The sequence below is a fragment of the Monocercomonoides exilis genome (genome assembly GCF_001643675.1).
Source record: "Monocercomonoides exilis strain PA203 chromosome Unknown scaffold14-1859848, whole genome shotgun sequence".
In the NCBI taxonomy this organism is placed as follows: domain Eukaryota; phylum Preaxostyla; order Oxymonadida; family Polymastigidae; genus Monocercomonoides; species Monocercomonoides exilis.
This window is the reverse complement of record NW_027150559.1, coordinates 240,674-255,931: the sequence shown is the minus strand read 5'-3', so window position 1 is coordinate 255,931 and position 15,258 is coordinate 240,674. Positions and strand designations below refer to the sequence as shown.

The 15,258-nt window shown below is 34.8% G+C and overlaps 5 protein-coding genes across 5 annotated transcripts; 4 read left to right on the top strand and 1 right to left on the bottom strand.

Moving 5' to 3' along the window:
* Window positions 1-642: 642 nt before the first annotated feature.
* On the top strand, window positions 643-2,741 carry MONOS_9387 (uncharacterized protein). Its single transcript, XM_067879884.1, has 3 exons — window positions 643-813; window positions 881-1,402; window positions 1,504-2,741. Exons 1-3 carry the CDS (start codon window positions 684-686, stop codon window positions 2,454-2,456), a joined length of 1,605 nt encoding a protein of 534 aa, XP_067730244.1. The 5' UTR covers window positions 643-683; the 3' UTR covers window positions 2,457-2,741.
* Window positions 2,742-2,773: 32 nt separating this feature from the next.
* Window positions 2,774-4,920, top strand: MONOS_9388 (putative seryl-trna synthetase). Its single transcript, XM_067879885.1, has 6 exons — window positions 2,774-2,940; window positions 3,038-3,181; window positions 3,241-3,863; window positions 4,067-4,185; window positions 4,382-4,608; window positions 4,733-4,920. Exons 1-6 carry the CDS (start codon window positions 2,849-2,851, stop codon window positions 4,815-4,817), a joined length of 1,290 nt encoding a protein of 429 aa, XP_067730243.1. The 5' UTR covers window positions 2,774-2,848; the 3' UTR covers window positions 4,818-4,920.
* Window positions 4,921-5,256: 336 nt separating this feature from the next.
* Window positions 5,257-7,872, top strand: MONOS_9389 (putative AminoAcid/AuxinPermease(AAAP) Family Protein). The gene is made up of 2 exons (XM_067879886.1): window positions 5,257-5,544; window positions 5,615-7,872. The coding sequence occupies exons 1-2, from the start codon at window positions 5,284-5,286 to the stop codon at window positions 7,259-7,261; spliced, it is 1,908 nt and encodes a 635-aa protein (XP_067730242.1). The 5' UTR covers window positions 5,257-5,283; the 3' UTR covers window positions 7,262-7,872.
* A 168-nt stretch (window positions 7,873-8,040) lies between these two features.
* MONOS_9390 (putative inositol-1,4,5-trisphosphate 5-phosphatase) lies at window positions 8,041-10,092 on the top strand. The gene is made up of 2 exons (XM_067879888.1): window positions 8,041-8,604; window positions 8,696-10,092. Exons 1-2 carry the CDS (start codon window positions 8,078-8,080, stop codon window positions 9,942-9,944), a joined length of 1,776 nt encoding a protein of 591 aa, XP_067730241.1. The 5' UTR covers window positions 8,041-8,077; the 3' UTR covers window positions 9,945-10,092.
* Window positions 10,093-10,563: 471 nt separating this feature from the next.
* MONOS_9391 (uncharacterized protein) lies at window positions 10,564-15,197 on the bottom strand (the record flags this gene model as incomplete). The annotated part of the gene is made up of 2 exons (XM_067879889.1): window positions 10,564-11,739; window positions 11,807-15,197. The coding sequence occupies 2 exons, from the start codon at window positions 15,195-15,197 to the stop codon at window positions 10,955-10,957; spliced, it is 4,176 nt and encodes a 1,391-aa protein (XP_067730240.1). The 3' UTR covers window positions 10,564-10,954.
* Between the last annotated feature and the right edge of the window lie 61 nt (window positions 15,198-15,258).

Here is a 15,258-nt window from a genome sequence, read left to right as displayed (position 1 = left end):
GTGGTACCATTCTTATCACCGTGTTGAATTTTTGAGAGACCATACACTTTCATGCATAATGTTCACTCTCACGTTTTAAACGATGAATTTCAATCCAAAACCATTGAAGTTCATGAGTTATCTGTACAAATGATCGATCATTCTTTTACTCAACCAAAGCATCGGAAGCCTCAATGCACCAAAGACAGTTGTAAATAGAATGATTTGGTGCAGAAATGGTTTCTCAAATGTTGAAAATAAAAGCACCAAGCAATAAAAATCAAAAGATAATTATTACAAGTTGTCTATTTTCGTAATAAATCTGAAATTCAAGATTGTTAAAATACATATTTTCGCGAAAAATGATAACGAAAAACAAGCTCATGTATCAAAACTGCACTGAACATTCTTTGACTAAAAATCGCAACCGGAATCTGATGAAAAGAAATTAATTATTGTTTCTTTTTCTTCTTTTCATTTTGTTCGAATTTGAAAAAAAAAGATCTACAAAAAAATTAATAATTTTCGAAAATGAAGCTATTTTTTGTATTTCTAATAAAATAGATAGCGTCTGCTGCTCAAATATATTTGTATGTATTTCTTGAGATTTACAAATAACACATATAATGAACTTGAGTTAACACATTTTCTGATCCAACCCTTAACAAGATGTTATTTATAAGGTTCTGTTAGTAAGTTGGGCAATGGAACCAGAGATTGAGAATAAAAAAACCCAAATACATGATTTTGAAAAAGATATTAAACAGGCACCATGCTCATTACCGGATGTGAAGCCTATACGTCGACTTTCTATCGGTCCAAAGTACTTTTTTGGTATGCATTTAACGTGCTTCTCAAAGATTGTTCATCAAATTTACAAACTATTTTGTTGTTTTTGAAGTATATCTTAATTCTTTATCATCGTTTAAAAGCAGATTTCAGAAAATTTTGGTAAGCTTGATGATAAGTTGTGTGAAGAAAATGGATTTTGATGATCTTGACAGAAGATTTAGAAAAGAGCATTTTGATTCTATTGACACCATGCTTACGACAAAAAAACTTAAATTGAGAGTAGTTTTACCACTTTTAATTCAAATTGGAAAGCAATTTGTTATTTGTGATTTTTGGAAGCAACATGATCATCCCTTTCATGAATCAAAATTATGTAAAACGCTTGAGCAATTGATTTTAGCTCAAAAAAATAGAAAAACTCGAACAACACCGCGTGTTCATAGGCATGATGTTTTCCTTCTTTACGCAGCGTATCATCTTCTAAATCCTTGTTGGGCAACATTTCCTAATGATTTCTTGTCCCGCACAGTACCTCAATTGATATGCAAGTTTAAGCAAGTTCTCAAAAAAGATCGTACGGGTGATGTAGCTGAGCCATTCATAATGGCAATTGGACAGATAAAGGAATGGGGTAATAAAGTTATTTTTTTTATTATCAATTAAAACTTTGTAACGTTCTGATTTTTCTCTTTAAATTTATATTTTTGTTTTATTTTTTTTTTAAATAAATAGGAACTTATAAGGTTTTGAAGTCAACAAAAATTATAAGCGAATTGTTTGAGATATCCAAATGTCCAGAGCTTCAAGTCCATGCATATTCAACTTCTCGTTATGTTGTGTGGAGAACTTTGCATGAACTTCACAATTCATACGACAGCGCAACGAAAAAGGAGGTGTCACAACTCAAAATACCGTCAATATTTGCGAGTGCCATTGAACGCCTGCGCAAAGAGAAGCAGTCAATTGAAGAGAAAAATCGGAGATTGCAAAGCGTCTCTGCATCGAAGTCGAAGAAGGTTGAAGTCAGTTTTTCTGAAAGGAAAGTTGAGTGGACGATAATTGGGCAGATTCAGCTTCTGGAGTCGATGATCCGAGAAGACAGTGCTTTTGCCCATTCGTTGTGTATGAGCTCTTCTGCTCTCAGGCAGTTTTGTCAGACGACCAGCACCGTATCTAATCATTTGGAGCCGACTCAGCGATTTTATGGAGCGAGGCTGATTGCCAGCTGCTTTGAGAAAGGCTCATTGGAAGATCTGAAAGCGATGGCGGATGCTGGATGTGTTGCATTTGTGGTGAGGAAAGTGTGTGGAGAGGAGGTTGTGCGTGTGAATGAGACTGTCGACATGATGGAAGACGACGACGAAGTACTTTCGCAATGCATGCACGCTGTTAAATGCTTGGTTGGCAGAGTGGGACGCATCGATGGAGTTCGAAGACAGGATAATCAAAACTGGCTGAAAAAGACATTTGCATATGTACAAAAATTAAAGCAAAGAATTCTGAAGTCTTCGCAAGGTGTTGATGTGTGTGAAGAACTTCAGCGACAGGTTGTCGATGCAATTGAAGGGGAAGGTATGATTGATATGTGCTATGCATTTACATATGCGACGGGCGAACAGCCGTGGCATCGATCACGTTGTGAAGAAAGCTCAGATATCATCAGAATTATTGATACGAGATCTTGAATTTTGTTTTAGAAAAAAATAACATTTTGTAGTAATATCATTTCATTTCACCTCAAGCAATTTTTCATTGCAGCGTTATTACCGTTTTATTTTTGAGAAATCTTTTCTCTGCTTTGATTTTTAGATTTGTTGTGTGATAATAAATACTTCGTGTGTAATACACAAAAAGTATGTATTTTCTTTCTTGCGTATTTTTAATTTCAATTTTCTTTAATTTTAACTTTTTATTTTAATTTTTATTTTTTCAGAAGTGCTTTTTTAAAAGAATGTTTATTTTCAGATCTAGATAAGAGTTATAATTTTTTTTCGTTATTATTTGTAATTTTGAGGGTGATAAACCTTCATAATCCGCTTTTGATATAAAAAGGTGAGAGTATTTAAGTAGGTGCATCATGTCTTCTTTATGCGGCAGCTGTTATCGTTGCGGTTCTCGTGAAAAATGTTGTCGTAATTTATCTGGATATTTTTCAATGATATTAGTAACGTTTGCTTATTTTTTGGTTTTATTCTTTACTCACAAGCATTTTTCAACATATTTGAAAAATGCTCATTTCCTTTCTTTTTTTTAAAAAAATGAAAAGATATTTTCAAGTTTCTGTGATAATAATTTTCTTTTGGAAGCTTTTTCCGTACCTTCATCAATGTGGTCTTTTGCTACAGATAATTATTACTTCAATTTTCGCTTGTGCTATGATTCTTGAAATTGGAGCATACCATGTTGCTTTGTTTGGCATTTTGTGATTTTTCATTCATTTTTATTTTTTGATTTTTTTTTGACAAAAAGTTGGATTGATCCTGGTCCAATTCCAGATTGGTGGATTACAAAAGCAAGTCAACAATATCCCATTGGACATCCATTTTCAAACAAAATTGCTGTAGAATTGTCAGAAGAAAAAATGATTGACTCAATGGCAAATTGTAAAGATGCTGCTGTACAAAATTCTGAAAATATTGAGCAACTTCAAACTCTAGAAACAAGCGGAGATGAAAATGTATTTGACACAGATCCGCTTCTTTCTAATGAAGAGATCCCAAAGCCTGAAATATTAAAGCCTAGAGATTCAACAACATATTCCTCTCCTTTTATCGGAGCTTCAATACAATTGCATATACCTACTAAAGCTGCAGCAAATTATGATGCGAATAAAAGTTCTCATTCACGGAATAATGAAAATTCAATCAGTTCATCTTCAGATTTATCATTTTCTTCGGAAGAAACAAAAAGTTTGACTGCAGTAACCTCATCCACTTCGCAAATCACTTCGCCAACTTCAGATTCACATACGCTTTCCTCTAATGCCCTGCCCACAAATATCACATTTTGCGATATATGTCACAAGGTCAGACCATTTCGCGCGCACCACTGCTCAATATGCAAGAGATGCGTTCTCAAAATGGATCATCATTGTATGCCATCTTTTGTGGAGATTCTTATATTTATTGTGAAGAATTTGAGCGTATTATCATGTTATGTGCATTGTTTTCTTTTCTTTTATTCTTTTCTGTTGTTATTGTTTATCTTTGAATTTCCTTTTCCAATATAAATTGCATTAATTTTTTTCATTAATTCATTAATAATTTTGTTTTTTGTTTATTTCCATTAAAAACAGGTCCTTGGGTTGGAAATTGCATTGGTGCAATGAACCATAAAGCATTTATATTGTTTCTTTTGTACACCACAGTTGCAGGCTCAATCTTTTCTGTGCTGACAAGCAATGTTCTTTGGGATGTGTGTAAATGTTTAGAAAAAGGAAAAGAAAAAGTTTTTTGTTTGAGTAAGGAATAAACACTTTTCTTCTTCTTCTGATTATTATTCATTTTTTTTCTTTTTATTTAATGAATATGTATAAAATAAATTTCTTTTTGCATTTCACTTTATGTCTTCCACATTTATTCCCCCTTATCACCTTCGCGCACATCATTAGGATCCTGCTCCTCTTGGCACGACAAGAACATCCATGTTTCTATTTTCCAGTGTTGTGTTTGTGATATCTCTTGCAGCCTCCTCACTGTTTCTTCTGATCTTTCACATTTATCTTGTTGCCCGCAATATCACAACAATTGAATCAAACACTGATCCTTTTTGCAGTGATTTTGACGAAGGTGGCATTTGGAAGAATTGTAAAGCTAATCTTGGCTCAAATGTTATTAGGTTTGCTAATAAAAGATATTGTCAATTATTTTGGAAAATACTCATTTTATCATTCGTTCGTTCTTTTTTTCGTTATTTTTAATACATTCCTCAATTTTTATTTTTATCTTTTGGATGCTCTTAGTTGGTGGAATCCTTTTACTCTCCCCAAACTTCCTAATAACGGTTTAACTCCGCCAATTGCGTTTCAAAGTCAGACTCTGTTTTAAGCTGATACTCATCTCTTTAACATTTCACATTGTTAAGCAGATCTACTTCAACTTCAATGAGTATCTTCTTCGTTACAGCAAATATGAAATTATTTTTTGTGTTTCTTTAAGGATAACTTTGAGAATTTTTAAAAACTGAATTGATACTTTATTTTAATTATTTTTTTAAAATACAAAAGAATATATTTTTCAAATTTTTTTGTTATCGTATTTCATGTATTTTCTTTTTAATTATTTAAAATTTATTTTCGTTAAATAAAAAATAATTTTTTATAATTTTTATTTATTTTTTAACAATAATTAAAAATTGAGGAATAAAACTTGGACAACATCATCACTCTGCTAAAAGGATCGAATAAATGAGATAATTTCTTATGCATTGGTATTTATGAAAATGACTTGAAAAGCAACATTCGTTGATCTGTTCCCCATAACTTACAAATAGCACCTGTTCGAAACGGAATTCATGGGTGAAACTGATGAAACTAAAGTCGATCAAAACGTAGAAAACAAAAAAGAAGAAAAGCCTGCTTCATTTGGAACAGCTGTTATTAGTTTAGTCAATTCAACACTTGGAGCCGGTATGCTCGGGATTCCTCTTGCATATGCAAAGGCTGGGCTCGTTCCTGCGATCATTTTACATCTTTTGATGGGTGTCCTATCTTGGATCTCATTTTATTTTCTGACATATGCGGCAGAGGCAACGGGAATGTATACATACGGAGATGTTTGTTCCTTTTTATAAATCTTGTTTTGACGATGATCTTCGCTTATTTTGAAACTTGTTATTTTGTAAGCTTGCTGAAAATATTTTTGGGGTGTGGGGAACAATCATTGTCGAAGTGTGCAATTTCAGCTACACCTTTGGTCCTCTTTGGTCGTATTGCATTTTGATTGGAGATTTCATACCATCTGTATTACGAGGAGTTGGCGTCCCTGCCGACAATATATTTTGTCAGCGTTGGTTTATAATTATTATTATAGCCTTTATTCTTATACAACCGCTTTCATGGCTGCAGTCTTTGAATTCACTTCGTTTCACTTCATTCTTCGGGATGATTTCCATGATGTTTTGCGTTGTTGTTATTGTTATTCGTTTCTGTTCTCCATTTGATGATCAAGTTAATCATGAGTATGTTGAAGCCGTTCGCCCAAGTCCTTCGATGATTCAAACTTTTTCAACGTTATGCTTTGCATTTGGGTGCCAACAGAATGTACCAATTATTCAAGGAGAAATTCATGAAAAATCTACAAAATCGATGCTGAAAATTACACTAATTTCAGTTTCAATTGTTGGATTCTTTTATATGATGGCGGGGATTTTTGGCTATATCCAGTTTACTCAAATGTTTTTCGATAACAAAGATACGTCAGGAAATATTTTAACTCTTTACAACGATAGAGACTGGCTGGTATTTGCAGCACGTATTGCATCTCTGGTGACTGTTGTCTTCTGCTGCCCAATGAATTCACTTCCTGCTCGTATTGCACTCTTCAACATTATCAATGCTGTTAGGCGTTTGTGGAGAGAGCGCAACAGTCATCCAAAGTCAAATCGCGTAAGGCCATATCCAGAAAGTGCTGACTATGACAGCACACGACCACCATCACAAGTGGAGCTTATGGCTGAGGGATCACAATCCCCATATCCTACTGTGTCACCTACTGGAACGCCTGTTGTATCCACATATGAAGAAGTGAAAGAAACTGGTCCAATGCAATTGGAATTAGTTGAACATCCTGATGCAGAAAGAAGAGATAAAGAAAACAACAGCGAAAATTTGAATGAACAGAGCGCAGCAGACAAAGAGTTGGGTGAAAACGAATCAAGCTCAGATTCTGGGCGTGTTGTAGTTGCATCGTATGAAAGCTCACCTCATATCAACACAGATAGCGTTGAAGGAGCCAGCGTGCATTATGCACCTGAAGACGATGAGGAGGCATTGAAGCAACAAAGAGAGCTCCAAAACAAGCGAGGAGATTCTCATGATAATGGTGATTTAGAACGCGAGCCAGACTGGTATAAGAAGAAATATGGCTGCCTCACAGGAAAGACATGGCTGTTTTCAATAATTGGATCATGCATGGTTGCATTGGCTGTGGTTCTTGCTATTTTCTTGAGTCAGGTGAACTTTGTGTTTGATTTCCTCGGTTCAACGGCGGGTGTTGCAGTTGCTTTTCTCATTCCATCTATGATGTATTGGAGGATCATCACTGTTCCAGAAAGATTCGTGAATGAACACAGAAATCCAAATACAACTCGTCCAGAAGGAATTGAAGAGTTTTTGAGGAGAACAGCACAAATGAAAAAGAAGGTTGTTGGGTGCTCGTGCGGAGTATTCCTTGCCTGGTTGACATTCTGGTGTGGAATCGTATTTGGCATCTTCTCGTTAGCCATGGCTATTATATTTGATACATCACTTGCAGATAAAGTGGATTGGTAAGCGTTTTTTTGCCAGTGATTAATAATTGAGAGAATTAGTAGTGGAACTGCTTTTATTTCTTACTAGAAGGAAATTTTATTTTCCTTGTGAATTCGCTCCCACCATGATTTTTCGTTTTGGTAATATCTTTTCAATTAGCGGGCTTGAAGAATCGAAGAGTTGGAATTTCAATCAATGCATTTGCAGTGCTTATAAACCTATTTCACGTCTCAATCATTTTTACCTTTACAACATCTTCTTTATTTTGATGCAATGAGACTATGGAACAGATTCGCTTGTATTTTCAAATAATCTTCTTCTGAACGCAATTTCTTAAAAATTAATAGATATTATATATGCATGAGGTAATATGAGCATTGCATGTGCATTAATATGGCTGTTGATAATGCATTTTTAACGATATTTTGTCTCTTTTTACACTTTGTTTTAAAATCTTTTAGCCACCGCTTTCGTTTTATTTTTTTTTTCTTATCATTTCTTTCTTTTCATTATTATTATTTTTTTATTTTGATAATTATTATTTTTTATATAAATCATTGACAAATCCACCATCCATTTCTCAATTGAAATTACAAATACCTCAACCTTTAAAAAATAATTGAAGTATAAAAGTCTTTTTTTATTGAAATTAAAAATTATCTTTTGTCTTAAAGTCGTTGTGCGTAAAATTGAATATTCTAAATGGAGTTTTCATGATTTGAGGCAGTTTGAAAATTTTGATCACATTCATAACTATAATTTTTTAAATGTGAATGTTATTTACTGTTTTAAAATGTTCTACAGTCGAAAACTTCAATTTTTACTTGGAACATAGTAATGATACTGCTTTTGTTAACTTTTCTTCGAGGTTCTTTCTGCATTGTAACGCAGTTTCCTCCATTTCAGACAACTATTTCAAGTTCTTCAGAAGTGAATGGCACAACTGTCTATACTCATGAAATTTATTTGAACAAACTTAGCATCAACGAATTGTTTTCTAAAGTTCCACCAGATAATTCAACAAAAGATTTATTGAAGTCTCAGGCTCCTTTTGATGCAATGCCAAAGTATCTGACATCTGTCAAAGTTGATCAGGAGGCAAATTGGGAAAATAGCTGCTTTAAACAAACAAAAGCAACAATCGAAATTACTGAAAAGAAAGGATTTCAATTACATTTGGAAACTTCTGAACCAAAAAATTGGTATTGTCAAGATTGGTATGTTCTCATGACTTCTGAAGGCATGTCGTTTAATATCGTCGGAAAAAAAGGAAATCATACGATAAAACAACGGAAATGGGATTCAACAGAAGAATATTCTGAACTTCTTAAAAATGGATTGAGAATTTTCACATTTGACGGAAAGTTTGAAATTGAATTTGAATTTATATTTGCAAATTTTAATCTTTTCTTTTATTATGCATTGTGCTTTCTTACTCAATTATTGATTTTATAGAGCACTCCCAACTATTAAAAATATTATGAAATTAAATTCATTTTTCAAGAAGATAATGAAATCCAAAGAAAAAGATCTTATATCTTTTACTGAGGAACAATTGGGTTATCACTTGATACCAAAAGATCCAAAGCCTTTGATGGATATCGAGCCTTATTTAAAATCTGGAGATGTTCTTGCTCTTCACAAATTGGACGGCTTGTCACAGTTGCATTGGTATTTTACTGGAAGCCATGTGTCTCATGTTGGAATAATTGTGCGAGAAGACGCCGAAGAGCCAGGCGATGAAAAGGGTAGGGTCATGATTTATGAAACAACCTCCAACGATTTCTTCCCTGGCCCTCCAACTCCATGGGGCAATGGCTTTAGGCGCACAGAATTTAAGCAATGGATAGATTCATATTCTGCTGCGAACTACTCAATAGCTTGGCTTCCTCTTGCAAATGATGTGAGTCAGCGATTTGTGAGTGGAAAAGAGAAGGCCGTTGAGTGGTTTGAGAAGAATCTACAAGCGCTTACGAATGTATCTCTTCCATATGCGCATATTGACGATCTGGAAAATAATCTTCCACAAGATTTTTCTCCAAATGTTGTTGTTTTGTCGTTGATGTTCTTAGAACAAAAATATCCTAATGTGATTAATCGCTTGTTTGTGAAGGGAATGTCAATGAGATTATATCATCATTTCGGTGCGGGTCCTTGCACAACAGTTGGAGATTGCCTTGAGGAATGCCAGCGTGTTGGAGTTGATATCTTCACACTTATGAATCTTGAAGAAAGAGAGGAATGGAAATACGATACGGGAACGTCGGTGCATCCAGCTGCATTGGTTATGGCCATGCTAAGGGAAGCTGGTGCATTTAGCGATGCTCAATCTGTTCTTTCTCCTCACACGAAAGATGAAATAAGATTTGAAACAAAAAGAAAAGAGCATCAGAAAAAAGATCCTCTTTTTGAAAGATGGTTCAATGGACAAAAACGATTGCGAAGAAAAACTTATGAAGGAATAAATATTAATCCTCTTGAAGCAACAATTAATAATTTGTTGATGCTAAAAATATATGATCCCACTCGCCTTCCAACAATTTGTGAGGATTCTTCAACATCCACTATTCCTCAGTTTTGTCAAATTTCAGGTCCGTATCGGATCGATATTCCACATTTCAATTCTATTTTGCCACATGAAAACATGTTTAACAGATGTCAGTCAAAAGGGCCTAATTGGACCCTTTACCCTGATGATTGTTAGCGCAAAGCCATTTTTCTAGATAAAGTAGCTCATTCTAATATATTTTTTAAGTTTTCCATTTTTTTATCCTTTTTCAATGTTATTTTACATGTTTGCTTTTGCATCAACTGCAATTTGAAAAAATACATGACAAATTATTACACTTTAATGAATTCGAATATTTTATTGTAGTGCACTTATATTGAAGAATTTCAAATGAATAAAATAATTTTAGTGTTCAGAAGTCTGAAAGGGCTGATTTGTAAGTGAGACGAACTTTTTGTGTGCAGAGAAAGTTAAGAATGAGAAACATGAGGGGAATCAAGAATATAAAATATCGCAACACTTTTTTCTTGTGGAAATGGACTCGTATCCTCTCCATATTGGCATCTTCGATTAATTAACTTTCAAGCTTGTGAATAAACTGCTGGGACCAATAAACTTGTTGAATTAATCATTCATATTATTATCTTGAAAATGGAAAAGAGAAGAACACTTGTTTTTTCTTTTTGAAGTATTTAAATGCATTAATCCATCGATGAAATCTTGAAAAAGTTGACAGAATGAAATAATGATTGATTCTGGATTGGTCATGTTTTTATTTAACACAAAGTTTCCAAGAAATATTTTAAAAAATAATGATTATTACAAATGTTTGTTTTAAACCTATCTTTCGAATGATATGAAAATGAAAACAAAAATCTTGAAATAAAATTTCAACAACATGAACAGATGCAAAAACACAGAAGAAAATCAACAAAATTTCTTTTTTCCATTAGAAATTCAATCAAAAAATTCAAAAATAAATGAATAGGAAAAAAAGGAACTTTACAAAACTAAAAGACAAAAATTAAAAATGTATAATTTTATCGAGATGCATGAACCATTAATAAAAGATCCCTCTTAAAAAACTGTTGTGAAAAACAAATTTGCAAAAATTAAATTATTTCAAATCATTCGCTCTTCAACATTCTCTGTGGATGTTTTAAAAATAAAAAGATAATTCTCAAAACTTATAAAAACATTACAACTCATGCAATGTTTGATGTAAGATGCTCTTCCATCATATTTTTCATCTCTTCCGCGTACTCACGATTTACTTTTGTTTGGCGCCCTTTTTTTGACGAGTCATGAAAAACTGTGGTAATTTTCTTCTGAACTTTTCTCCCGCAGGGCCAGTTGATATTCAAAAGTGTCTCGAATATTGGTAAAATATTGCCAAAATATCCCAAATACACAAACGTCCCTCCGAGTGAGGTGAGAAGCATTGACCAAGTGACTTTCATTGAGTGGCGAGTGAGTGCGACTGTTTTGTCCAACTTCAATTGAATGTTGATACCAAATCCCATGCTGCTGGAGAGATGAATGTAGTCCGCATAGGAGCCAATGTCAAATGAAATGTAGTTGACAAGATGGCCCTTCCCTACAGATGGCTTAGAGCTCTTTTCGTTCCGATAGACAGAAGGGATTAATTCAACTGTGACATTTGTGGGGTTCGAGCCGCGCAGGATGTGAGCTGTGTCGCTCACAAAAATTGACTCTGTTGAAGATAATGCAGTGTCTGGTCCAAATTTCAGGTCATGTTGTACAGGCACCGCCGAATCTGTGGATGCAAACACCTTTATTGCTCTGCATGATGCCTCTCTTTCAGATGAATGCATCGAAAAGAAGTTCACAAGGGAATTTTGAATTGGAAGTTTCACATTTTTTGCTTCAAGTGTTATCTTGCAGTGATGTGTTGGAGAATGAAACTGATTTGTGGAAGGGATTTGTGTGCACTTCGGAGTCATGGAGTAATCTTTTTTATTATACCAATCTTAGTAATTAATTTCAAAAAAAAAGCAATCAAAAGTTAATGATAATGGGGAAAAAATGATGCATACTAAATGGATCATAAGTTGTTTTCCCGAATCCCAATTTATCTGAGCATTTACCAGATAACTCGCTTGCAGTATCCTCTGGGGGGCCAATGCATGTTCCAGTATAATCCATTAAAGTTATTTCAGCGAGCACCTTATTGTTTTTGAAAGTAACCAAGTCTGCCTCCTTTTCCATTGAAACATCAACTGTTGTTCTTGTTTCAATTGTGTTCAGAAATGCAAATGTCAAGATTACCAAAAGTGCTGCTCCACAAACAAAAAATATGGCAACAATTGAAATAAAGCCTCCGAATGTCGTTTTTTTGATGTGTTTCACTGTGGTATGTGTATCTGGATCAAGCGTGTCTACATACTTGTTCGAAAAGTTGTCCAGCTTATACACAAACGATCTTGTTGGCAAGCAAAGAAGAAGCAAAGCAACTACAACACCAATAATGGTGAATCCTATGTAAAGTCCTACCATCAAAAAATTTTCTGTCTGAACGGGTGAAAGATATGGCGAAGGCTGTGTCGTTTTTGACTGATCTGCTGTTGGTATCTTATTATTTAATGCTGCTGAGCCGATTGGGCAATACTGTTCATGAGAGCAATTTTTTGTTGAAATTGAGCCAGCAGTATCTGAATAATAGCCTTCTGGAACAGCAAGGCATCCGAACTCTTGAGCACCGTACAAATATCCGACAGTTCCTGCTCGACATTTTTTGCATTCCTTGCTTCCGTAATCATTCGAGAATGAACCCATTGGGCAATCAGCACATTCTCCGTTCTTGCCCTCATAAGAGCCAGGGGTGCAAGAAAACAAATCTTCGTGAAGGTTGATGATTCGAAAAGTATCAAGTGCAGCGGGTGTAACAGTCCTTCCTTTGCTAATTTGTCTTCCACCAAAGCAGATAACACTTCGATGATAAACTGTGCATCCGGCTTCTACAACATCAAGATGTAAACCATTTGTAAAACTTGAACCATCATCTTCTTTAATATCAAAACCTCCATTTTGATTGAATTTGACAACTTTAAAAGTATCCATCGCTCGATCTCTCTTTCTTCCTCCAAACATTAACGCTTTATCATCAAGCGGTAAGGATACACCATCGAGATAGTGATAAATCTGATATGTTTCATCTTCATCAAAATTTGCATTTCTGGTTGAAGATGGAAACTTCAAAGCATTGTTCATATTCAGCTGTGTGCTATCTTTGTTCTGTTTTCTAGCTTTAATAAATTCGTCAACCAAGTCACTTACCCCTAGACCACGAAATGGTAGAGTGCCCCTCGTTCCGCCAAATAAAATTAGTATGGGATGCATAGCTGTGTTGTTGTCAATTGTTTGTCCAGCTGTTTTATTGTGCTTGTTATTATTTGAAATCGAAATTCTTTTCTTGTATTTTCTTTCGTCTTCGTTGCGTTTCGTTGAATTAAATGTGCTTGCTAAATATTGTTCATTCATCTCATATCTTTGTTCTAAATAATAATTTGGATCAAAACTATCCACAGTCATGTCCATCACAAGAATCGAAGGCTTCAATAGTTGAACAGAGCGTAACCTAAATTCCCACGTGTCAATCGCAAAATTAAACATAAATCCCACATCACACAGAGTTCCATCTATCAATTGTCCGCCCAATGCAATAAGGTAATCCATATAAATCGCTATTGCTGCTCCAGACACAGGAAATGGCTTGATTAATGAATTTTTTCCCAACTGCTTCCATCCCATTGTTTCAAAAGTGAACTCCCACAACTCATTTGATGGTTCGATTTTCCCTGTTTGGGAATTTGGACCCAAACCTCCAAACATCAGCAAGCGCCCATTGTCTGCAACGCATGAGGCCAATTCTCTCGCTGGAGGATTTTCTGATAATGCCCCAACATTAATTTTCAACCATAAACTGTAAAGAGGCATTAGAATGTGAATGTCACTAAAAATATCTCCAGTAATAGGATCACGGCCTCCATACACATAAAGCGATCCATTGATCGTACCAATAATTGGATTAACACGAGGAGAAGGCGCAAAGTCATTAACAAAAATTAAAAGCTGGAAGGGAGAGTTTGCATTTCTTGGAGATGAAATGGGGTCGAATATTGGTGCAGAGTTTGTATTATTCAATTCAATGCCCATCCAAACTTTCTTCTTTGAAGAGGAAGAATTAGAGGCGGATGCTTCATCGGAATTCACATTTTTATTCTCACCAAAAAGTGTTTCCAAGCCATTATGATTACAAGATTTCCTTCTAAATTCTCTTCTTCGCTCGTTTGCTTCTTGCGAATAAGTTCCTGTGTCCGTTTGATCAAATGATAAATCCTCTTTCATTACAGCTAAAATGTCAGAATTTATTCTAGTGCTCATTCTTCCTCCGAAAATGAAAAGGTTTCCTTCTTCATCTGTTGCACATCCACAATCTCCTCGTTGTAGTGCATAATATTCATTTGGAGGGTGGTCAAATACCAGCTCTTTGAATCTAGCTGTTTTTTCACCGCTTCCACTGCTTACAACTTGACTGCAATCAAGAATAAGTAACGAATTTAATTCAGTAAATAGGTTATTTGCTTGCCAACCACCAAAAATGTATGAATGTGCTTTGCTTGAGCTGATGAATGTGGCGTGTCCAAAATTGGCTCGAGAATCTGGAACATTGCTCTCATTCCCATTTATATCTGTTATTTTCATTTTTTCCCAAGATTGAGAAGAAGCGGTATCGATCTTCACCCTAAACAATTTGAGCTTTGGAACGACGTCACCACCATTATCTCCGCCATACACAACAGCATATCCATTTGAAACTAACATTCCCGCTCCGCTGCATGGTTCAGGATCATTCTCTCCAGAATTAATCTTCAATTCTCTCCACTGTTTCGCTTGGGAATCAAACTCCCATAGATCTTTCATAAGCCCAGAAGCACTTATTCCTCCAAAAATATACAACTTGTCCCCGTTTGATGCATATGCCATTGAATGTCTTGCTTCAGGAATTGAATCTCCTTGATCCACTTCCTTCCAAATGCAAGTTGAAAAGTCAAATGACCACAAGGTATTTGAAATTCCTGTGTCTTGCCATCCACCCCAAATATAAAATGTTTCACCAACTCTGAACTGAGCGCAAAATCTTACTAATGGTTTTTTGCTTTCCAGCGGTATTTGCACTGGTGATATTTGAATATTATCTGTTTTTACTAAATATCCGTCGGATGTTATGCGATTATTATATGTTGTTCCGCCATAAACGAACAAGCATGGAACGCCTTCATTTACAAAACATTGAAAAAAAGGGGAATATCTAGGATTTATTTGGGAACCATAAGGTGGGAATGTTGTTATTGATTTTACGATTTGCCTCTTAGTTAGACAACTAGCAAATTCAATGCAAAACAAAATTAAAAACAGCAAAATCATTTTGATCCAATGCATAACTACTTCATTTTTTCAGAAATCTATCAATTATTAAAAAACCCTT

What these genes read in the sequence shown, in the direction of transcription:
- MONOS_9387 (XM_067879884.1), top strand. Translation starts at nt 684, where the DNA reads ATGGAACCAGAGATTGAGAATAAAAAAACCCAAATACATGATTTTGAA. An exon ending in CGGTCCAAAGTACTTTTTTG is followed by an intron (nt 814 to 880) that starts GTATGCATTTAA and finishes TTGTTTTTGAAG; the next exon opens with TATATCTTAATTCTTTATCA. An exon ending in TGGACAGATAAAGGAATGGG is followed by an intron (nt 1,403 to 1,503) that starts GTAATAAAGTTA and finishes TTAAATAAATAG; the next exon opens with GAACTTATAAGGTTTTGAAG.
- MONOS_9388 (XM_067879885.1), top strand. Translation starts at nt 2,849, where the DNA reads ATGTCTTCTTTATGCGGCAGCTGTTATCGTTGCGGTTCTCGTGAAAAA. An exon ending in GGAGCATACCATGTTGCTTT is followed by an intron (nt 3,182 to 3,240) that starts GTTTGGCATTTT and finishes TTTGACAAAAAG; the next exon opens with TTGGATTGATCCTGGTCCAA. An exon ending in CTTGGCTCAAATGTTATTAG is followed by an intron (nt 4,609 to 4,732) that starts GTTTGCTAATAA and finishes GGATGCTCTTAG; the next exon opens with TTGGTGGAATCCTTTTACTC.
- MONOS_9389 (XM_067879886.1), top strand. Translation starts at nt 5,284, where the DNA reads ATGGGTGAAACTGATGAAACTAAAGTCGATCAAAACGTAGAAAACAAA. An exon ending in GAATGTATACATACGGAGAT is followed by an intron (nt 5,545 to 5,614) that starts GTTTGTTCCTTT and finishes TTATTTTGTAAG; the next exon opens with CTTGCTGAAAATATTTTTGG.
- MONOS_9390 (XM_067879888.1), top strand. Translation starts at nt 8,078, where the DNA reads ATGATACTGCTTTTGTTAACTTTTCTTCGAGGTTCTTTCTGCATTGTA. An exon ending in ATTTTCACATTTGACGGAAA is followed by an intron (nt 8,605 to 8,695) that starts GTTTGAAATTGA and finishes TTGATTTTATAG; the next exon opens with AGCACTCCCAACTATTAAAA.